Source organism: Drosophila montana, unplaced genomic scaffold (assembly GCF_035044405.1).
Source record: "Drosophila montana isolate Dmon_TW-CO22-7 unplaced genomic scaffold, ASM3504440v1 contig_3240_1, whole genome shotgun sequence".
Lineage (NCBI taxonomy): Eukaryota > Metazoa > Arthropoda > Insecta > Diptera > Drosophilidae > Drosophila > Drosophila montana.
The window spans coordinates 1,025,100-1,049,042 of NW_026998122.1; the positions used below are offsets into that span (position 1 = coordinate 1,025,100).

General features: G+C 37.9%; 4 protein-coding genes across 7 annotated transcripts; 3 read left to right on the plus strand and 1 right to left on the minus strand.

Annotated features, from left to right (window-relative positions):
- Positions 1-218: 218 nt before the first annotated feature.
- On the plus strand, positions 219-2,467 carry HBS1 (translation elongation factor EF-1alpha (GTPase) HBS1). Its single transcript, XM_064690262.1, has one exon. The coding sequence runs from the start codon at positions 348-350 to the stop codon at positions 2,355-2,357; it is 2,010 nt and encodes a 669-aa protein (XP_064546332.1). The 5' UTR covers positions 219-347; the 3' UTR covers positions 2,358-2,467.
- Positions 2,468-2,685: 218 nt separating this feature from the next.
- Positions 2,686-4,767, plus strand: Rap1 (RAS oncogene family member Rap1). The gene is made up of 2 exons (XM_064690269.1): positions 2,686-2,919; positions 3,449-4,767. Exon 2 carries the CDS (start codon positions 4,175-4,177, stop codon positions 4,727-4,729), a length of 555 nt encoding a protein of 184 aa, XP_064546339.1. The 5' UTR covers positions 2,686-2,919; positions 3,449-4,174; the 3' UTR covers positions 4,730-4,767.
- A 1,529-nt stretch (positions 4,768-6,296) lies between these two features.
- On the minus strand, positions 6,297-8,387 carry LOC135433954 (CUE domain-containing protein 1). Of its 2 annotated transcripts, none has more exons than XM_064690265.1 (2): positions 8,223-8,387; positions 6,297-8,070 (listed from the first exon to the last, which is right to left on the minus strand). In XM_064690265.1, exons 1-2 carry the CDS (start codon positions 8,385-8,387, stop codon positions 7,288-7,290), a joined length of 948 nt encoding a protein of 315 aa, XP_064546335.1. In that variant the 3' UTR covers positions 6,297-7,287. The 2 variants fall into 2 exon arrangements, with proteins under 2 accessions (XP_064546335.1, XP_064546333.1); XM_064690263.1 differs by having other exon boundaries at positions 6,297-8,118.
- CNMa (CNMamide) lies at positions 8,355-22,812 on the plus strand. 3 transcript variants are annotated; one of them, XM_064690266.1, is made up of 5 exons: positions 8,355-8,496; positions 20,357-20,597; positions 21,190-21,535; positions 22,370-22,381; positions 22,468-22,805. In XM_064690266.1, exons 2-5 carry the CDS (start codon positions 20,385-20,387, stop codon positions 22,539-22,541), a joined length of 645 nt encoding a protein of 214 aa, XP_064546336.1. In that variant the 5' UTR covers positions 8,355-8,496; positions 20,357-20,384; the 3' UTR covers positions 22,542-22,805. The 3 variants fall into 3 exon arrangements, with proteins under 3 accessions (XP_064546336.1, XP_064546338.1, XP_064546337.1); XM_064690267.1 differs by lacking the exon at positions 8,355-8,496 and adding an exon at positions 16,419-16,563 and having other exon boundaries at positions 22,468-22,812; XM_064690268.1 differs by lacking the exon at positions 22,370-22,381 and having other exon boundaries at positions 22,468-22,799.
- The last annotated feature ends 1,131 nt before the right edge of the window (positions 22,813-23,943 follow it).

Genomic DNA, 23,943 nt, shown 5'->3' on the forward strand with positions numbered 1-23,943 from the left:
ATATTGATTGTCTTTTGAATAACAAATAAGCTGGCCGTAAATAATTAATGCTCTCATATAATATATTGGTAGCTATAATCTAAACCTTAGTTTTTAATATTAAATTTGTCATTGGACACTGAATTGATTTAACATTGCTTCACCCATCTCTAATTGTGCAACTATTGAGTGTGTCACGCACATCAGCATTAAGTGTGCTGCCAGATAGTCAGCCACAATAATCTGGCAACTACACATTCTAGTGCTTTCAGTTGTCTGCAATTCGATGAAATTCTATTTTTCTTTTTATTGTTAATGATTGTGAAATTTAACTGAAAAAATACAGAGAGATTAAATAAAACGTCAAGATGTCGCGTCACAGAATAGTACGCGGAATGGACTACAACGACGAATACGATGGCTACGACGATGTTTATGGCCATTCCGTTGATGATGATTGCGTCTCGCCTACAGATCAGCAATGGCTATACGACCGGGCTCGTGGTCAACAGAGTATGTCGGCGTTTATAAAGAAGAACAAGAACATCGAGGAAGAAGCGGAGGATGACGATGAGGACGATGACGACGAGGCATACCAAAAGGCTCGCAGAGATTCGGAGAGTTTCCAAATGCCGGAACTGGACGATATGGCGCAGGCCAAGCTCAGCTCCTGCGTGGATGAAGTTCGCAGCGTGGTGGGCGACGCAGTCTCCGAGCGCCGCATCGTGGAGACATCCATGCGTTTCGACTACGACATACAAAAGATTCTCGACGATATACTCAACGAGGAAACGAACAAAAAGGAGAAAGAGAAGCGTCCACAGAAGCTGAAAATAAACGCAACAACGCCAGCGACAAAGTCGAACGCAACGCCCAAGCCGACGCCTACAAAGATAACGTCCGCCGTAAAGGATGCACGACGTGGCTTCGAGATTGCCTCTCCCAAAGCGCCCTCCTCGCCAAATGTCTCGGGCCGGAATACGCCCGTCGACGGCGGCGACGAGACAGGACGCGGTTCTACAACCATTTTCAAAGTATCCAAGGATCAGGCACAACGCAACGCACAGCAGCTGTACGAACAGGAGCGGGCGTCGCAAAAGAGCCACATACACATGATTGTCATTGGGCACGTGGATGCCGGCAAGAGCACGCTAATGGGTCACCTGCTCTACGATACGGGCAACGTTTCGCAGCGGGTGATGCACAAGCACGAGCAGGAGTCTAAGAAGCTGGGCAAGCAGAGCTTCATGTACGCCTGGGTGCTGGACGAGACCGGAGAGGAGCGTGCCCGCGGCATCACCATGGATGTGGGCCAGTCGCGCATCGAGACCAAAACCAAGATCGTCACGCTGCTGGATGCACCCGGCCACAAGGACTTCATACCCAACATGATTTCGGGCGCCACGCAAGCGGACGTGGCGCTGCTTGTCGTGGATGCGACGCGTGGCGAATTCGAGTCCGGATTTGAGCTGGGCGGACAAACACGTGAGCATGCCATACTGGTGCGCTCGCTGGGCGTCAATCAACTGGGCGTGGTCATCAACAAGCTGGACACGGTGGGCTGGTCCAAGGAGCGTTTCCAGGAGATTGTGCACAAGCTGAAATCGTTTCTGAAACAGGCTGGTTTCAAGGAATCGGATGTCAGTTTCACTCCCTGCTCGGGCCTAACGGGCGAGAATCTCACGAAAGCTGCTCAGGAGCCCGCCCTGAAAGCCTGGTATGTGGGACCAAATCTACTAGAAGTCATCGAACATTTCAAGGTGCCCGAACGAGCCATTGATCGGCCGCTGCGCATGTCCGTCTCGGACATTTACAAGGGCACCGGCTCCGGCTTTTGCATTTCGGGCCGCATCGAGACGGGCGCCCTTTGTGTCAACGACAAGGTGCTGGTGGGCGCTAGCCGGGAACAGGCGCAGGTCAAGTCGCTCAGCATGGACGAACTGACGCAGACGACCGTCTTTGCCGGCGACCAGATCTCCGTAACACTGGCCGGCATCGATATAAGCAACATAACGGTGGGCTGCATCATATGTGATCCACAAATGCCAATCCCAGTGACGACACGCTTCCAGTGCCGCATTATCGTCTTCAATGTGAAGGTGCCCATTACCATGGGCTATCCGGTGCTGCTGCATCATCAGTCGCTCATCGAGCCGGCCGTCGTCTGCAAGCTGACCGCATCCATACACAAAAGCACCGGCGAGGTGGTCAAGAAGAAGCCGCGTTGTCTGGGCCAAAATTCGTGCGCACTGGTCGAAGTGGAGACCTCGCGCCCGATTTGCATTGAACGCTACTCGGACTTCAAGGAGCTGGGACGCATTATGCTGCGTGTGGCAGGCGTTACGATTGCCGCCGGTATGGTCACTAAAATTCGCTAAGAGTTCGCGATAATTTTTTTATTTTATACGAAATTTTAGTTAGTGTTTTAGTTTTGTTTGTTGTAAATAAAAGCTAGGTTGATAAAGCGCCACTGGCTGATAAGCCCAAATTCTCTGTATTATTATTACAACAAATTTAAACAAATGTATTTATTGTTTTCCATGTATACTGTCCGATATAAGTTTTTTAAAATCGTATAAACATTAAATGGTATTAAAATTCGTTAATGTTGCCAGTCTTGGGAACATTTATCGATTGATATTGCCACTAGTGTGCCGTGCTATCGAGCTATCGCCACGAATGATACAGCGCTAGGTGTGGCAGCACTGAAAATGAATCAGCGTGTGAGCGAGCTAGATAGCACAAGCGCCTAAGCCGAAAAATAGTTATCTGTTTGCCTTAGAATTAAATATCTCGTTATCAATAAAAAAAAAATTGCACATTTCGCGAGCCGTGTCACATTATCTTGTACACGCATATATACACACGGAAACTAGATCGCAAAGCGTGTGTGAAATTTGCACAGACAGCAACAACAGTTTTTTGTGCGCAGCAAACAAGGTAAAACTCCGAATAGAGTTGCCGTGTGCGTGACATGCGGGTGCTGCTGCTGGCCCCAACCCCCTGCCCCATAATAAAGTTTTAGTGTGTTCAAATACGAAAAAGTATACTCAGCACATTATGTGCGCATTTGTCATCCATTGCTGCAATTATAAGTGTTTTTCATTGAACAAAGAACAAATTTGATTTGCATGCTACAAGTGTGCGCATTGTTTGTTGGGCGCTCAACAGTGCCATCTCGCCGCTACTCGACAACTCTAAAAATGAATCATAAAAATGTTGAGGGTAGAGCGCAATTGTGCTGAGTGAGCGAGGAGAACATTTCGAGTTCATTACAAAAAAATGAAGAAAAAAAATAAAATAAAAAAAACGAAATAAAGAGTGCAGTAAATTCCTATAAGCAGTGCCAGCACAAGCACCAGCATACCAAAACTAAAATAAAAATATAAAAAAAAAAACAAAACCAAAATCGAATTTACAGTGCAACCTATATTTAAAATACAAACTATTGCTTTCTTACATTCCACAGTGCACACTGAGTACTCAGCAAACATTGTTGCACAGCAACAGCAACGGCAACCGCAGAGATAGCAATTGGTGCTGTAAAACGGAAGTTGTTGTCGTAGTTAACGTCGCGGGCAGAGGCGGCAGAGGCTAGTGCTTCAGTAATTTTATATATATATATATTGTCGCTGTTCCCCCAGCACCGCTCAAAAGCAACAATTTGACGACATCCAAAAAACGAAACGCACGCTCGCACCTTTGCTACCTGAGCGGAGTAAGACACAGGCTGAGAGCGAGAGAGAGAGAGAGAGAAAGACCACAAACAGACACACACACGCAGATAGAGTTGTTTGTTGGCACAAAGGTTATCAGCAATAACAAAGAACAACAACAGCAACAACAAAAGCTTTCTGCAAGAACTGCAACTGCAACCCAAAAGCAATCGCCGAACAACGCCTAAAACTAGTGATTTTTTTTTTCTGCTGCTGTAAAGAGAGCGCAAGTGTGAGAGCGCAAGAGGAAGGGAGAGAGAGAGAGAACGCGTTCGCGTTTTAAATAAACATTTGCAACAAGAACAACAACAATAACAAGAGCAGCAGCAACAACTGAACCACCTCGTCACCCGCCTACGCCAGTAAGAACAGCGCCTGGTTTTAAATAAGCCCCCCCTCCACACCCGCACACCAGCATACACATATATAAATAGTTCGACACACACACACGCACATACCATACACACACATATATAAAAATGCGTGAATACAAAATTGTTGTTTTGGGCAGCGGCGGCGTCGGCAAATCCGCTCTAACTGTACAATTTGTGCAATGCATTTTTGTGGAAAAATATGATCCCACCATTGAGGATAGCTATCGCAAACAGGTGGAGGTGGACGGGCAGCAGTGTATGCTGGAAATATTGGATACCGCCGGCACGGAACAGTTTACAGCAATGCGGGATCTCTATATGAAGAATGGACAAGGCTTTGTGCTCGTCTATTCGATAACGGCGCAATCCACGTTCAATGATCTGCAGGATCTGCGAGAGCAAATATTGCGCGTCAAGGATACGGACGATGTGCCCATGGTGCTGGTTGGCAATAAATGCGATCTGGAGGAGGAGCGCGTCGTTGGCAAGGAGTTGGGCAAGAGTTTGGCCAATCAATTCAATTGCGCGTTCATGGAGACCTCAGCCAAAGCCAAAGTGAATGTGAATGATATTTTCTACGATTTGGTCAGGCAGATCAACAAGAAGTCACCCGAAAAGAAACAAAAGAAACCGAAAAAGTCCCTATGTGTTCTGCTATAAGACTTCCAAAAATAATTAAAAAACAAAAAAAAAAAAAACGAAGGAAAGTAACAAGTTAAAAGTAACAAGCATACAAAACCCCGAAAAGTTAAGATTGTCAAAATTGCAATAACCAAGATACAATATATACAAAAAACAAAAAAAATAATAATTAAAAAAAAATAAAAAAAACACATTTAACTGACAATGTTTTTAACTGTGCAAAGTTCTTTGTAATTATTACTACATACTATTACTACTACTACTATTATTATTATTACCATGCAATTTTTGCTGATTAACAATTAATTATTATAAACAAGAATTATATTTGTCGTTCGTTTTTTTTTTTTAAATTATGCAACAAAAATTCTAAGCAGAAGAAAAGCAAACATTCGTAACTAAAACATTCGTATTTATTTTGTTTTTATTTCATAATTAAATTCCCTTTCGATTTATACACACATAACATACATACAATAAAAATATATACAAGAAATTTATCTATACATATATACATAGAAGGCCCATAAATAAACACATAAACAAATGTCGTTGCTCTTCAAACACAATAAGAAGTTTAAAAGAAAATCAAATTAAGCTAAACCTAAATCTAAATTCAATTGTATGCCTATAAAAAATCACTTGATAGAAACCAAGAAAAACAAGAAACAAAACAAAAACAAAACAAAAAAAAAATCACATATTTTATAAAAATATTGTATGCAAGATGAGATGTCAAAATGTTGCAAACAAACAGAAAATCCATTTTTAGTAATTAGTTTAAAACAAATTTACAAATAATTGTTTAAAAATGATCAATTTCTGTGTAAGTTAAAGTAACAACAAACAAACAACAACAAAATGCGAGTACATAATTAAAAAACAAACAATTGCACACATACATATATATACACGCACACACCCATACACCCATTCACACATACACACACACACATGACACTCCGGCATGCTCAGAGAGAATGCAACATTTAAAATTAAACAATAAACAATACACACAAAGAAAGAAAGAAATCATCCAGTAGTGTTAAATGCAAAGTTGAATTTTCGATTTGCAAAACAATTTCAAATCCTGTTATATTTAACGATTACAACAAATCCCAACAAATTATTGCATGAAACATGAGATTCGTCTGTGTCAATCCAAAAACGAAGTAAATTTATATAACAACAACAATAACAAATTTAAATATACAATTTATAATAGCTGTAACAGGTAACAAGTAACCAATATGCCCTTAAATCAAAGTCAAAAGAGAACATATACACACACACACACATAAGAGAATCCAACGTGTAACCATAATAAATGTATTATGTTTATAAAAAATAATAAAAAAACAAAAACAAACAAAAAAATTTAAAAGCAAAAACAAAATAAAAATTAAATAAATTCATGTAAGAAATGAGCATTTTTCTTGTACTCTTAAATCTATTGCAGTGAAGTACGTTGAAATCAATTGCATTTTTCATTTTGCTTTGTGTTTCGCATTCGCAAACGTTTTGCAGGCACTTGAGTTTTGAGTAACTCTTTTATTGGCCCACCAGGAATAATACGAATCATGCGTGGAATTTTCAAATATTTTGCTGTATTTTATACTTGGAATATGAATATAATAGTATTTCAAATATGGTTTATAATACAATTACAATTACAATTACAATCAAATAGTTGCATATGTTTGCATAGCCACCAAAACTATGGATGGTATATGTCCATATATGTATGTATATTTTTTATGCTGTATCTGTAATATCAACAGTTTGATATGGACATTTATTTCTTGCCGCCGTTTTCCATGGAGCATGACAATAGAAGCCAACTAAGCGCAGGCGATTATTATACGTATTTTAAAAACTCCGAGTGGGTGGGGAAAGTTGGATTTTTTTTTTGTTTTTGGATAGCACAAATACATATTTTTGCTGTACATAAATTGAGTTTCGTTTTCTTTTCTTTTTTTTGCTTGTGTTTATGACTAGTTTTGAGTTTAGCAAGTGCTCTAGATGTACATATTTTATTTTCTGCGATGCTCTTCAATTACTAATTAACGCATTTAGAATCAGTCCAACTATAAATGTTCTGCATAAGAACTGCCATTTTAAAAATTATCAATAAAACTTAATTAACGCTAATTTGGCAACAACGAAAAAATGAATAAAAAAAAAATAATAATATATAAACAAGTATAATAATAATATAAATTTATAATAGTCAAAAACAAATATACACATGAGATATTGCACTGGGGATTGTTTGGGATTGGAAAATTGCACTTTTGGTTATTACACGACATTTAAAACTAGAAATATACATAATACATGCATCGTCTGTTGCGAGATTTCAGATTTCGTTAGATTTCGTTTGAGATTACTACGTGAAACGGGTTTAGATTACGGGGAGTAGGGAGTACTAGCGCGGGTTTTGTCTTATGCCTGAAGGTAAACACATGGCCTTGACGTACGTTTATGGCCAGATGAGATAATATGATAAGAATAAGGATAAGATAACAAACAATGGGTACTCTAGTGTCTAAACATCTGGTATCCAGATCTGGCGTTTACTTGCGCAGCTGCAATTGACCCTGCTGCTGTTGCTGGACCTGGCTCTGTTGTTGTTGATTCGACTGTTGCTGCTGGTGCTGGGTCTGCTGCTGCTGCTGTTGATGATGATGGTGATGATCCTCATCGTCGCTGGGCTCCTCGCGCAAGGGCAGCGAATCGATCTGTTTGGCGGTGGTCACCTTTTTGTTGCGCTGCCAGGTGAAGACGCGCGCCATTTGTAGGAATTTCTTGCGCGACAGCTTGCCCATATTCTTGAGCCGCTCTTGGAATGGTGCATCATCTTCGCCCTTGGCCTTGCCGCTCTGCTCCTTCTCTAGCGCATTCATAAAGTCCTGATTCCATCGCAACTGATTCATAAACTCCTCGTTCTGCAACATCAGCGCAAACTGTTCGTCGGGCAGCTCAAAGTCCTGCTGGCCAGGTGCTGGCGCCACGCGCAAGAATCCCGGTGGCAGCGCACCCAATATTGGTGGATTCCAGCGTCGAGAAGCGTTGCTGCTGCTGCTGTTGGACAATGCAACGGTGTGAGTGCGCTTGGTGGGCGTATTGCTGGCGCTGCCCCTATTCGAGGCGCCCAGCGGACGTTGCTTGGGCGAGGCGCCCGTATTGTGATGATTCGGCGAAGCGGTTGCAGTGCTTAGCAATGTGTTGCCGGCAGCAGCAGCAGCAGTAGCAGCGGCGGCTGCAGCGGCGCCGCTCTCCGTGCCGCCGTCTGTGGCATCAACGAGCTGCTGATTGCGTCGCAGCTCTCTGTCCGAATCGCTGAGATTGATGAGACTCTGTTGTGGTGAGACATTAGCATCCAGTTCATTGCGCAGTTTTTCGTTCTAATCACACATGCGGTTAGTGTTAGTTAGTAGGCTGTTTAGGCTGTTAGTATACACAAACAAACACACACATACACACAAGGAGCACACGCACACATATGTACCTGGTTGTCAGTTGACATAGCAAGCAGTTGGTCGATGGTTTGATCCACAGCACCCAAATTAGCGCGCAGCACAGCCTCAATCACCTCGCGGTCAATGTCCGGGAACATCTTCTTGAAATCGGCCATGGCCTGTGAAAATTCCAGCTGCAACGTCGATGTAGCCATGATGATTTTCTTATTTTTAATTTTTCTCCCCCCCTTTCTAGAGCCACAGCTGAACAGCCGATAATGGACCTGTCTGTGCGATAATTTATGTACCGGCTACCGATAACAGGTATGTTACAGTTAATCTTCCAGATACCCTTCTTCCAACACATTTGTATTTTTAAAGTGAATAGCAGCGAAATGAATTGAAAACCCATGCAAATAATTTACTATTTAGTCACTAACAAACGTTTCTTAGCACGAAACTCAAAATACAGCCTGGTATCACAGTCATTTGTATACCAAAATCACACTCGTCCCCGTGACTCCGAGCTCACAATATTGTCATCGCTTATAAGTATCGGTCTTATCGCAGGTGCAAGCAGTGTTGGCTAACGCCTGCTTGATTGGCGCCAATTGGCTGCGGCGTTCAAATTTGTTGAGCGGCAGTTCAACAACAACATAGCTTTATCATCATTCATAATTAAGTGTCCATGATATCTATTGTATATATTTATATATATTTGAGTTCGAGTCATGCATCAATTATTGCCTGCACAACTGTTTTAATTGCGAGCAGTGCAAGCTGCACGTCGTAAGTCTCGTGATTGTGATTGTGATTGCTGCTGATAATTGGCCCGGCAAAAGCAGCACGTGTGCGAGCAATTGTTGTTCCGGCATGAGAGGAAGAGAGATGTCAAAGTCTGTGTCTCGTCGCGGCTATTCTTTTTAATAAGTGTCAATTAGCGCTGATATGTTCGGTATTTAATGTTTTATTTGCATGACATAAGGGTCTCCTCCCGTCCTGTCTCCCGAAAATCGCTTATCGCACAACTGATGAGATACCCCGCATTTAGCCTAATCACATTTTGGGGCTGATGTAACCATAAAAATTAATTTTATTGCAATGTAAATGCGTGAAGCGTGGGTGGGAATAACATTCGATGCGAATTTGTCCGGATCCGTGAAAAGGTTCAAATGTGAGACACGCTATGATTATAAATTTTTAAAAATTTCTTTAGACAAATAAAAATGCTGTGTCAGCTAAAATATTTTTAATTAGTTAAATGTTTAATGTGAAAGAAAGTCTGACGACGTCTAGCGTAGATTAGAAGATCTGTCTGATTAAGATTAATCGGAGACATAATTCATCATCTTAAGAAGAAATGTTTGATATTTTGTGTTGTAATATTTTAAAGATATTTCATCATAATTTCTTACTTTCTTTTCAATTCAAGACTGGCGTCTAAAATTAGTCTGTTCATTTTTTTTGGAAGCATAAAAGATAACGTTGATTGAATTATCTCCTGCCTACAATTATACTCGTGTAATTTTCCATTTTATTTTTGGCAAGACCTCTTATTTATATTTCAAATATGACTTGGTTTTTATGTAGGTGATATATATTTTAAATTTTACTCTACAGATCCTGCAATAGTTTTGTATTATTTCCACATCCGCTTTATTTTTAAGTATATTTTCGACATTGACCTAATTAACTTTCACAAATTTCTAGCTATATCAATGCGAGTTTATTGACCTAAAATTGAAATTGGGGTATTTTATTAAGTGTAGCAAGATGGCAAAGTTAAAGCATTAATCTAGGACTTTTGTTCAAATTAAGCATCAGAGTTGGTTGACCGCCGAAACTACCTTGAGAACTTGCTGGTCAATGTTAATGAACCTAACCGGGGGATAGTTTATGAGGCCGTCTAAACAGATTTTAGAAACAAAGCATTGAAGGTCAAACTTTTCGATGCAATAGAAAATAATTAAAAACTATTAAGATTTCCAATCGTAATTGGGGAAAAGTCGGGGAAAACGACGGCATGAAAGTTTTGCAGTTTGCCATCCGATTAAGTTTAGTTAAATTTTGGTCAGTTCGGCTTCAAACTCATTTATTAACATTCTTTCAATTTTCCCGGCTTGAAGAGCCGCTAATCTTTTATTTTACTCAACTACGCATTTGCTATTAAAACTGATATGCCTCATTATGTGTAGCGCACACTTTGGTAACATTCGGCTGCTATAAAGCTAATGCCATAAATCTAAGACTTATCGGGCGATTTGTCAAAAGCGTGGCACGGCAAACGTACAGCGAAGGTCTCAAACCGCGACCAAGACCGAGACTTATATTCGATTCGGCTGAACGGAGGAGAGCAGAGCAGCGATCAGTGATAGAAGCTGTCCGCGTAAGATTCTCGAAATGAACATAGTAAAGTATATATACTTCATGAGGTCGGAGATGCTCCCTTCTGACTGTTACATCCATTTGTACATATACATTATATTCTCTTTACCAATTTTAAAATCTTGACATTTAGAATGCTAATGTAATTGTGTTCAAGCTAACTTGACAGTGTTGTAAAATACATCTTCCTTTTTTGAATTTGGTTTCAATAAATTTTAAAATAATATACTAACGTACTCACTTCTACTCAGTCAACTACACACGCAGTATAATTTGATTCAATCCGGGGTCATTTGAGTGGCGCCTAAGAAATTTATATGCTCATTGATAAAGCTTGAAATGTATTCATTTTATTTATAAACATACATAATTTAATATGAGCACACACACACGCTCACACACTCACACTCAAAAGCACTCGCAATTATCAGCGCTTAATTTGAATTGATTTATTTAAATAGAAATTTTTTTTTGATTATTTAAACAAAAATCTAAGCTCACTTTTGAAAATTAACATAGTCGTCTTATCAGCGCACGTAGAAAATGTAGATCACGTTGTATATTATCTTGTAAATGTTTGGAACGCTGCAAGTAAAACTGATTCAAGTCTCGTGATACAAAATATTTTCGAAATTTGGGAGCACAATAAGAAGGCCTAAGCTTGTCAGAAATTGATGAATAAGACTTGGTTTTCGGGTTCGTGTGATATTTCAAACCTAAAAGAGTGGGGATTTATATACATCTCCCATGAAACATTAAGATGACTGCAAGCCCTTTGGTGCATTTCGTGACTTTTGAATAAATAAATATAGAAATCTTGCCAAACATCAAAATCGCATATCTTATCATTTTCCACCTGCGCTAGCAACAGGTTAATTTCGAATAAACGCCGCAAAGGCGTCAACAATCGCCTGTCAAATAAATAAATAAATATTCGACAAACCCAAAAATATAGTTGGCACTAATCGGTTGTAATGGGCGAAACGCATATCCGATCCGGACCCGAGATAATTACGGGGCGTGGCCTGCCCCATCCAAGTTCATTGAAACTTGTACGCGTTAGACCTTGACTTCGATTTTTTTGAAATAGTACCGAGATGAATCTCTGGGCTGACAATCTCTGCATACGTAAGTAATACGTACTTATACGTACGTATTTATATAGTATATGTAGTATACTATATTTATATAGCATAGTATATATACGTAAGCTGAAAAATTAGCCATGGCATCGGCGCTTTATCAGCTCCGGGGGGTATGAATAGATTTGATTACGTTTACGAGTCTTATGAATCGCATTCGCCCATTATTCATAGAGTGTCTAAACAGAAGCGATTTTTATAATTCATGGCGTATCTCTCATGATTTGGCTTTTAAATTTTTCAATTCAAAAATAGTTACATTTCTCAATTTAAGAAACTTTTTTATTTTTAAACTTAAAAATTCTTATGTCGATTGTGTGTGAAAATATTTTTATAAAAAGCAATCTTTTAATGAGATTCTGAGATGTATTTGGTAAAAAAATTGTGTCACAAATTATATGAATTTTGACTTATTAAATTCCCAAATCTTCAATAAAGATTTCCTGTTTTGTGTCTTCACGGGAATTTGATACCAAAACTTTGCTACTTAAGATTTGCCATCTAAATTTACGCATTCTAAAAAGTTTAAATTCTTGACTCTGCTTTTATACAAAACGTAATTTAATATGATTTTTAAATATCAGCATAAAATTACAGCAAAGGCACAAACGTCATTTAAGCTTCTTATCTCTAGCTAATTAATTATCACGATTGATTCTTGCAAATTTGCAATTTGTGCGCAAGTTTAGGTGCAGTTTTCTTGAGCACTTTTGCAAGGTCGCTTTCTCCAATCTCCTTCGACTTTCAAACAAATTTCAAGGCATTACTCAGAGGACCTTTCACGTCGGAGTTGAGCATAATTAGACATTAATATTTCATAAGCGGTAATTAGGGTGTACTGAGACCGCTTCACGCACAGACGAGCATCTATTAACCCCTTTGCCCTTTGGCAAGTTGACCTATAGACTGGTTGGTCAAGTGATATTTTAAGCAAATTCGCAAAATGAGTCGAAAAGTTTTAAGTGGCACGTGTCTGTTTTTCGCAAGGAAAATTGCTGTGAAAGCAACGTGACCCAACACCTGGTAATGAAACCTGTCAAAAGCGAATTTCGAAAATTTCATAAAAGAAAAAGAAAATAGAAAGAAGTAGTCTACAGTGTGCAAACACTTGGCCACTTTTTCTTTTCATTGGAAACTGAAATATTGTAAAAAAGTTGTTGCACTGCGTTGGCTCTGTTTAGTTGTATGGCAATTGTTTTCGGACCACCCTACTTAAAGCGAGAAGGTTAGATTACTTTTGGCATGTCGAAGATTAACTACCCTTGTAGGAACTTAGTTTGCGGGCTTCTCACATAAATGTGAGAATAATGAAGCTTAAATGCTGAGCTTGATGAAAACATCTTGTAAAACAGAATATTATGCCATACTAATACTCATTTTTCGACCGATTTCTCCTAAAGTTGTATACCACATAATATAGTAGTGCGATATTGATAAGATTTGGCTCATATATAGAAAGTATAGTTTAAATAATACATTTCAGATTAAGTCCAGATATCTTGATATATATATATGATATAGTGGTCCGATTTTGATAGGATTTTGCATACATGTAAGGAGCTTAGTAAAACTAATAAATGTCGAGTTTAGTTTAGATAAGTTGAAAAACAAAAATGTTCTTCACACAATAAACTACATTTCGACCGTTTGTTTCTACCGCAGTTATATGATATAGTGCTCCGATTTGGCCAGATGCGATAATATACTGCCTTCAAGATAAAGATGGACCTGTGCAAATTTCAAGGCGATAACGTTAAAACTGAGAGATTAGTTCACATAGAAGCTGACAACCGGACGGATGGACAGATTGACATGGTTATATCAACTCGGCTGTTAATGCTGATCTTGAATATATATACTTTATGGGATCTCCCTTATGTCTCCTTCTATATGTTTCACATTTCATGACAAATGTATAATACACTTCGCAAGAGTATTCAAATTTTCCCACTTAACAGTTGGAGCAACCGGAACAACAACGTGACCATGACTTTCACGTTCGGCGGTTCCATCTGCCATCAGTTGGCCATTTTCATTGTGTTGCCGGCAACTGATTGTCAAAGGGTATGTTTAAGTAGCTAGATCATTAGTTGCAATACAAACGTATTTTTCATTTAATAAAATCTAATGAATCTATCGAAAATGCCTGCACATATGTAAACATTAAGTCAAGCACAACAATTTGCAAGCAAAAAACCAAATAAAAGCTGCTTTTGCTTTTATTTGTATAGCAAAGTCACAGTAGCCGACGTGACTCCGAGTTCACAATATTGTCATCACTTAAAAGTAACGGCCTTATCGCAAGCGCATGCAGTGTTGGCTAATGCCTGACAGAATGGCGCCAATTGGCTGCGGCGTTTAAATTTGTTGAGCGGCTATGCAACAATAACATTACTATATCATAATTCATAATGAAGTATCTATTATATCTATGATATAATATATTTATATATATTTGAGTTCGAGTCATGTATCAATTATTGCTTGCACAACTGTTTTAATTGCGAGCAGTGCAAGCTGCACGTCGTAAGTCTCGTGATTGTGATTGTGATTGCTGCTGATAATTGGCCCGGCAAAAGCAGCACGTGTGCGAGCAATTGTTGTTCCGGCATGAGAGGAAGAGAGATGTCAAAGTCTGTGTCTCGTCGCGGCTATTCTTTTTAATAAGTGTCAATTAGCGCTGATATGTTCGGTATTTAATGTTTTATTTGCATGACATAAGGGTCTCCTCCCGTCCTGTCTCCCGAAAATCGCTTATCGCACAACTGATGAGATACCCCGCATTTAGCCTAATCACATTTTGGGGCTGATGTAACCATAAAAATTAATTTTATTGCAATGTAAATGCGTGAAGCGTGGGTGGGAATAACATTCGATGCGAATTTGTCCGGATCCGTGAAAAGGTTCAAATGTGAGACACGCTATGATTATAAATTTTTAAAAATTTCTTTAGACAAATAAAAATGCTGTGTCAGCTAAAATATTTTTAATTAGTTAAATGTTTAATGTGAAAGAAAGTCTGACGACGTCTAGCGTAGATTAGAAGATCTGTCTGATTAAGATTAATCGGAGACATAATTCATCATCTTAAGAAGAAATGTTTGATATTTTGTGTTGTAATATTTTAAAGATATTTCATCATAATTTCTTACTTTCTTTTCAATTCAAGACTGGCGTCTAAAATTAGTCTGTTCATTTTTTTTGGAAGCATAAAAGATAACGTTGATTGAATTATCTCCTGCCTACAATTATACTCGTGTAATTTTCCATTTTATTTTTGGCAAGACCTCTTATTTATATTTCAAATATGACTTGGTTTTTATGTAGGTGATATATATTTTAAATTTTACTCTACAGATCCTGCAATAGTTTTGTATTATTTCCACATCCGCTTTATTTTTAAGTATATTTTCGACATTGACCTAATTAACTTTCACAAATTTCTAGCTATATCAATGCGAGTTTATTGACCTAAAATTGAAATTGGGGTATTTTATTTAGTGTAGCAAGATGGGAAAGTTAAAGCATTAATCTAGGACTTATGTTCAAATAAAGCATTAGAGTTGGTTGACCGGCCAAAGGACCTTGAGAGTTTGCTGGTCAATGTTAATAAGCGCAAAAGGGGAGTAGTTTATGAGGCCATCCAAACAGCGCTTAGAAACAAAGCATTGAAGCATTGAAGTCAAACATTATTCGGATCTCTGAGTTTTATGTCATATATACATAACCGATTATACTGTAGGTTTGACTGAATAACGCATAGAGTAAGCCGTAAGAGCTAGAAAACTGAAATGGTTACTCTATTTATCTTATTGGGGTTATGCTGAATTCCCCCCGCAATTGTGGAAAATTCGGGGAAAACGATGGCATAAAACATTTGTTTAGCATCCGATTAGGTTTAGTTTCATTTTGGTCAATTTTAATTTACACAGGGGGCGGAAAATTTGTGTAAATGTGATGTTTAGCTTAAAAAAATAAAACAAAAACTTTTATAGTACTCAAGTACGCATTTGATATTAAAACTGATACGCCTCATTATGTGTAGCGCACACTTTGGTAACATTCGGCTGCTATATAGCTAATGCCATAAATCTCGGACTTATCGGGCGATTTGTCAAAAGCGTGGCACGGCAAACGTACAGCGAAGGTCTCAAACCGCGACCAAGACCGAGACATATATTCGATTCGGTTGAATGGAGGAGAGCAGAGCAGCGATCAGTGATAGAAGCTGTCCGCATACGATTTGCGAATTCAATTTCGTCGCGTTTAGTGTGCGAACATACGAGAAAGCGTTAAGAACAAGTGAAGCTGTGTCTCTGCAGGAGACGACCAAAAATCATATTACGTGCAATTTGATTGCTCTCGCATTAGCCAAAAAGTGACTCTGAAACTTTTCGAAGTGTTCGCGTATTTACAACTGCAACTGCGGAAAGCAATTCCTGACGCCCACTCGCGGGCACTAGAAACTGACGGCCGCCCACCGATTTGGCACTTTGACATGCCGAAGTCGAAAGTGTCGTCGTCGTCGTCGTGTGCCGTGTAACTGTATGCGTTGCGTGTGTGTGCGCGTGTGTGTGTACTGTACCTGTTGATTTACCCTTTTTTTGCGACGTTCTGCAACACTGTCAACGCCTATATAAACAAATGCGCGCATCGGATTTGCGTTTATTCTGCGGTGTTACAGCTAACGGTTAAGTTTTAGCCAAGCGCAAAACAATTATACAAATTAACAAATAAATAAATTGTGTGAAAAGAACAATAAGAACATAAAAGTAAACTTCCAGTGCGTGTTAAAAGCAGTGTTAAATTGAAATTAATTGCAAGAGAGCTTGAATTACGTTTCACTTAGATTGTTTTCCGGAAGGTAAGCGAAAGATCTTATAGGAAATTCTATACTAACGTCTTTAAAAATGGGAAACATATATATTTTTATACTCGTTCATTCATCCGTTCTAAGAATTTAATATTTTCGTCGCATCTGACTTTAGAAACTGAGAAACTTGGTGTATAAACTCATGAGAATCCGCATAAGACAATAAGTTTCAAATTTTTGGGCAAATAGTAAAGGGGGAAACACCAATCTAACTTAAGATCTAAAGACTAAATATACTTTACCTTCATCTACTTGGTTTAGGACAAATTGATAAGTTGATTTCCCTGAAAGCTATTAAACTGTGAAGGGGTATTACGCTGTCGTTTATACCCGACTGAAATAGTATTGCTCTGTATTTACACCCGAAGGAAAAAGTCTCTATCTTTACCAAGGCTCTATAATATATATTTTCTGCATTTTCTATAACTAAATTCCAAACTTTATTTCTATTGTGCAATGCACTCAGAAATTGATTCAATCTGGGGTCATTTGAGTGGCGCCTACGAAATTTAAATGCTCATTGATAATGCTTGAAATGTATTTAATTTATTTATAAACATACATAATTTTGTATGAGCATACACCAAGACACTCAAAAGCACTCGCAATTATCAGCGCGCGGTTTGAATTGATTTATTTATTTATTTTTTTTTTTTTATTTATTTATTATTAAAAAAAAATTGCGCTTACTTTTGAAAATTAACATAGTCGTCTTATCAGCGCAAGTAGAAAATCGAAAGTACGTAGTAGATTATCTTATAGATTGAGCAAAACTGATTCACGTCTCGTGATACAAAATATTTTGGAAAATTGAGGGCACAAATTTCAATTGCGTTGTATATTTTTTTTATTTTTTGCTGGGCGATTCTACTATTAGCGATAACTTTTGACTAAAGGTTAGTTCCGCTAATTGTATATAAAAAAGCTATTCAATAAAAGAGGGCGTGTCTGAAGATGCTACTTTTTTGCTTGATAAGCATTCGGGTTTCGGCATCGTGTGATATTTTTTTACGCGCTGATGACGTACTTAATTGTCATCAAAGACAGCTTGTGTCAGTTCTAAAAGTCAAGAGTCGACTTTCATATACCTACTGTGACACATAAGCATGGCTGTAAAACAGAAAATACAAATTCTCGGTTCGGTTCACGGTTTGAACCAACGCATTAAGTTTCACGTCTTAGACCAACGTCTGGCCTTATGGTTCTCGGTTTGAACCAACGCCTCGTCTTAAGATTCTTGGTTCTTCGTGAACCTGCTTCTTAATATCTATTAACCGAGGTTCGAAAACTGGCTTTTCACTTGTTTTTTTTTTAACTATTAGCAAAAAAAATCAGTTAAAATTCTATATAGAGATTTTTATTTTTATAAATTTCATATGTTCTGAAACTCAGTAATGTTTCCAACATTATAACATACAATATAGTTAAATTAAAAAGAAAATAGTTTCCTTCAGGTTTTTTGCTGGACCTTTTATTGGTGACTTGGCTTCTTTTCAAATAAAAGTTGTGGTTCCGGAACCGAACCGCTTTGGCGGTTCAAGTTGTTTGGGTGTTAATAAAATTTTAATTTACAATTTGTTTTTTATTTGTATACGCGTATTTTGTTCTACAAACTGTAATGCGTAAATTACCCGACGATATTTAAAAAGCTATAGAAGTCACATTAAAAGTTTTCTATGATTATTATATACATGTTCATAACGAGATTATTTATGCGGATTGTACTGGAGCTTCCCAGTTGGGGACATACATAGTACATATATTTAAAGGAATTTTTATTGGCTAGCTGTTTATTGTTTATTGTACTAAAGTTTTTAATGAAATCATATGCATATATAGAATCTGTACAGGGGAAATTTTAGCTGGGAATATTTGAGCAAATTTATATGACCATCATTTGCTGACGTCAGAGTGACCACAAGTGGCGATGTGATGAAATGAATTTTGTTTATGGTGATTGCCAGAGAAAAGCTCGGGATTCTAGAAAAGTTCTAACACGCATCTGAAGCTAAGAGCTGTGCTTCTTTCTGCTTGCAACATTTATCTCGCTTATTTCACGAAAAACTAAACTCTAAGTAACTCTCTCTAACTCTCTGGTGTATCTAATGATCCATCCGCATTTCCCTTCCCAAACTGATGAACAAAACTAACTTATATAGATATATATTAGTATCGTGTTATAGTTATATTAAAAACTTGAACGCTTTCCTTGCCACACATCAAAATCGCATATCTTATCAATTTCCACCTGCGCTAGCAACAGGCCGCAAATGCGTCAACAAACGCCTGTCAAATAAATATTCGACAAGCCCAAAAATATAGTTGGCACTAATCGGTTGTAATGGGCGAAACGCATATCCGATCCGGACCCGAGATAATTACGGGGCGTGGCCTGCCCCATCCAAGTTCATTGAAACTTGTACGCGTTAGACCTTGACTTCGATTTTTTTGAAATAGTACCGAGATGAATCTCTGGGGCTGACAATCTCTACGTATTTATATAGTATTTTATACGTATGCTGAAAAATTAGCCACGACATCGGCGCATTATCAGCTCCGGGAGGTATAAAAATGCGTTTGCTTTGATTATGTTTGCGAGTCTTACGAATCGCATTCGCCCATTAATCATAGAGTGCAAACGCAGAGTGTGTAAGTCAATGCAAATGTCAGCAAAAGCTTATCGCAAGTCATAAAAATGAATAAAAGAGCCCATCAATTGCTCTTTATTTATGCATATATGTTGCCATCTGGCATCTGCTGATCGCTGCATACTATATGTGAAACCTTTTCAATTCGGTGGAGGATTCAGCTTCATAATTGGGCCCATATCAAATCAATATATCATGATGTATTTGGATCTTTGTATGAATTATCATCATCAACATCTGCCCAAAACTGCCTCCAGCAAAGTTCTTGCTAAGATTTCAGACTCTCAAAACTTTGTCAAATCTCAGGCGATTTTCAAGCGATTTCTTTGAAGACATTTTGGTCGTGGTGTGTGTCTTGGTATGATCCAGTACTTAGAGGGTTTTTTCTATTATATCATGCCTTCTTTTGCAATTTTGGTTTAGTTTTCTTTTTCTTTTTAGTTTTATATATCAAAGTTTTTCTTGTGAACTTTTATTGCAAGTCACTTTGCTCTAATGTCCTTTACGCTTTAAACAAATGACAAGGCATTATTCAGTGGTTTACCCAGTCCACAGAGCAGGACCTTTCGCGTCAGAGTTTGAGCATAATTAGGCATTAATATTTCATAAACGGTAATTAGGACATGCGGAGACCGCGTCACAGTCGCGCGCACAGACGAGTATCTATCAAAGCCCGTCACCCTTCGGCAAGTTGACCTACAGACCGGCTGGGCAGGTGTTGTGGCATGTAGGAGCAGGTTGGCTTTGTAGGCTGCCAAGTGCCTTGGCATTTGAATACTTTTGGGCAATGCGCAAAATGAGAACCCGAGAACCCGTTGCGAATGCAACGTGACTGTTTGATATACGCAACACCTGCAGATGAAACCTGTGAACAGCAAAAGTACTTGTAACTTGGAAAAAAAAATATATGAAAACATTTCGCATATTTTTACTTTGGCAACTTTGTTTGCCTTGAATGGAAAGTGTAATAGGAAACCCTTTTGCGTAAGCGCGTGCCTAATGGGGTGGGTTGGCTCTGTTTAATTGTCTGTGTGCCAGTTTTGAAAACAAATTCTGCCGCACACACACACACACACCCACACATGGCTTTTGTTTTGTGGCAGCCGTACTAACAAAATTGTTTCCCCACTTTGCAGTTGGTGGAAGCAAAACAACAACGTGACGATGACTTCTACGTCGTCAGCGGCAACGTGCGGCGTCTCTATCGGCCATCAGTTGGCCATTCTCATTGTGTTGCTGTCAATTGCGTCGCAATTGTCGCCTGGACATGCACTGCCACGCCCCACAGTCGGTGCACTGCCAACGCAACTGTTGTTCAATGAGCTGCTCAACTCCGGGCCGGGTAATGAGGACAACACCTACTACGGCGAGCAATTGGTGAGTGGGACACCTGCGTAATGTACACTCGAAGAAAAATCCATGCCTTTTTAATAGAGAAACCAATTAACAAATGTTGGCAAATTTGAATTTTTATTTTGAGAACAACAATTTCTAAATACAGGACTTAAGAAGTGTTGCTGATTAAAAATATATTTACGTTAAATTTAAAGAAATCACCAAAAATTAACAAGATTTCTTAATTTCTAAAAATTGTTTTAATTGTCTTACGCTTTTAAACAACAAAATAATTGAAAGTTAGGAAAATTGGTCTATATTTTTCTTTCGGTTTTCTTAAGTTAAAATATTTTAAAGTATTATATAAAGTTTGTTTTAAGTATACAATCTCTTATTTTGAGTATTTTCCTACTTCAACAAATAATTGGAAATTATATTTTTTTTAATTCAGTGCATTTTATCCTCTTTTCTTTTACATTCACGCTCAACTATAAAATCGTGAATTATTTAAACGTAAACATAGTCAAGTTAAGTAACTAAAATTCTAAAAAAAAGTCAGCTTTTCTCTCAGTGTATATATGCACGTAGTATAAACATATATCAGACATATCTTCAACCAACTGTTGTTCCACAGAAATACCAGCAGCAGCAACAACAATTGCAGCCAAAACAAATGCCGTCATTCAACTACTTTGTCAACAAATGGCCCTCGCTGCGTGATCTGCTCCTGACTGCCGACTACGATGACGACTCCGTGCTGCCCATGGAGAGCGTGGAGCGCGAGCGTGCCCAGCTGGGCTCCCGGTTGTTGGCTCGCCTGCACAGGCTGGGCGATAATGGCGACGGCTTGGACGCTGGCGATGACCAGCCGCACTACAATATACTGGATGACATGTCCGCCGTGCCCACTAAGAAGCAGAGCGAGGGCCTCAAGCTAAGCTCAAGCTCCAAGCAGCATAACATCAAGAAGAATGTGCAATGTGAGTAGCTGTCAAATTGGGCTTGACTTTAAATTTAAATGTAGATATATAGTAGATATAGTAGACAAGTAGATGCAATTTAAAAAAAAATAGAGTATAATTGTTGCAGTCGGGTTTAACCGACTGCATAATACCCGTTCACATTCCAGTAACAGTTTGAAATACGCGTTTAATTGAGTAGGAGATTTAGATATTCCAATTTGAATTGAACTTTGAAAGTTAGTTATAGATAGTGGACATTGCTGCAAGTCAAAAAAAAAGAGTATGAATATTGCAGTCGGGTGTAACCGACTGCATAGCACTCGTTCACATTTCAATGAGAGCTTAATCAAAGCTATTCTTTAGACTAATTAGGAGATGTTGCCTATTTTAATCGATTTTAAGAAGAGTTCATCGGTAATCTTCATTTTAAAATGGGGTTTCTCTAGCTCTAAAGACTTTGGATTATGATATCAGGGGGAGTGGGTGGGCTCAGCCAAGAAAGTCAATAGATGGAGGAGGTCAATAGATGGGGGAGATATATTTGACAATTTGCTTACTCTTCGTTCCGTTGAAGGGTTTTTCTATCCGAAAATTTTCTTTCTGAATGTTTTCTTTCTGAATTTTAAATGGCAATTTAATTTAAAATTAATCAAAATGTTTTTTTTTTGGGTTTTCACTTAAAATAAAAACGCAGAATATCTTCTTAAATGGCAAAGGGTTTTTTATCGACACACTTCGCAGTTAGTAAAATATCTATTTAAATAAATGCCTTGATGTTGCTTGATGATTAATGTCCTCAAATTGAAATTATTTTTTTATTTCATGTTTTCATTACCCGTAATTCGAAAATAGTTCGTAAACAATGTAAGTGTTGCATGATTAAACTTATACTAAACCGATTTGGACATTATTTACTAATATGTTTTCGACATTTTTTGCCACTCTCACAGATATGTCGCCGTGCCACTTTAAGATCTGCAACATGGGACGCAAGCGCAATTCCGGCTCCTTTGTGTCCTACTGAATCCGTGCCATGGCGCAGCTAAAAGTCAAAAATGCCCAAAAGTAAAATAAATGCAAATTCAAAACTGAAAGCAAAGAATACGTTTTCCCAAAATAATTGCTGAAATTATGCCAGCCAAGTATTGTTTACCACATAAAATAGTTATAAATATATACAAAAAGAGTTCGCCAACTTTGAACTCATATTACATATAAACAATATCTTTATATCTGACTCCCCCACTCTAATTGCAAACTGCTTGTACAGCAAGTTAAACAAATTAACAAAAACTACAAAAAACATATATAAAATATTTACTATATATATACGCAAAGTATTTCATGTTATTTTAACTTGTAGCTGTACTTACCCTTTATTATAACAATTATCCATTGTTCTACTAGTATTTAGTTTTAAAAGTGGCATTTGAACAAATGTTGTTATTTATTAAGTGCTAAATGTTATTACAACATATTTATTGAAAACAAATATATATATATATATACACATACATTATTATAGATGGTTATATTTCATGAATAAAGTTTAATGATTATTTAAACTAACCCGATAAGTAACAAGCAAGAAGTATTTAACTTCTTCTTTTTAACGTTTTTCATTTTCACTTTTTGGTTCGGCTGCCTAAAAGTATTGCTGGTCTTAAAAATGGTCGTATTTGTGCAAAAAACAAAGCTCACTTTTGGGCTTAATTGAATAAATATATTAATAATATTTTCTAATAATATTTTAAGTACTTTCAATGCCCTAACTTATCTGTTTTCGATGCATACATTTTGTATGCAATTTAATAAGTTAATATTTTATTTTTTCATGCGGCCTTTTAGTGTACAATTTATATTTTAAATATTTTTTGACAGAAGAGTCATATACATATATACATGTACATATTATTGTTCTTAATTTCCCTTCAAACTTACCTTATAAACTACAAACAGAACAAATTGCTCCAAATTCTAAGTTTTTTTTTCAAATATGTTTAGATTATTCAGCTTAATAAGCAAGCTTACGCCTGCACTGCTATCTGCAGTTAAAAATCTTAATGAACTTGGAACAGCTCCGTTTGATGTATGGCCGAAAGGCCAAGTGCCACTGCAATTTGTTCAAGACACATTTGGGTGGGCGGTGCTTGTGCGCTTTTATAGCCACCGTTTGCGGAACCAAACACTACAGGATATGAAATATTGAAATCGATCGACACAATCGCTTGGCTTTTAATGTCATGGCGACGCCGTTAGTCATAAAAAAGCGCCAGAATGTGAGACACGCTCAACACTCAACACTCAATACTCAATACTCGGAATATATACCACGGCAGCAGTCACACAAATCCATTTACAACGCCCAAACGCGCTGTGGCTGTGGGAAAAATCTGAACGGCTTCAGCTTAGAACCCGGCCCCTTA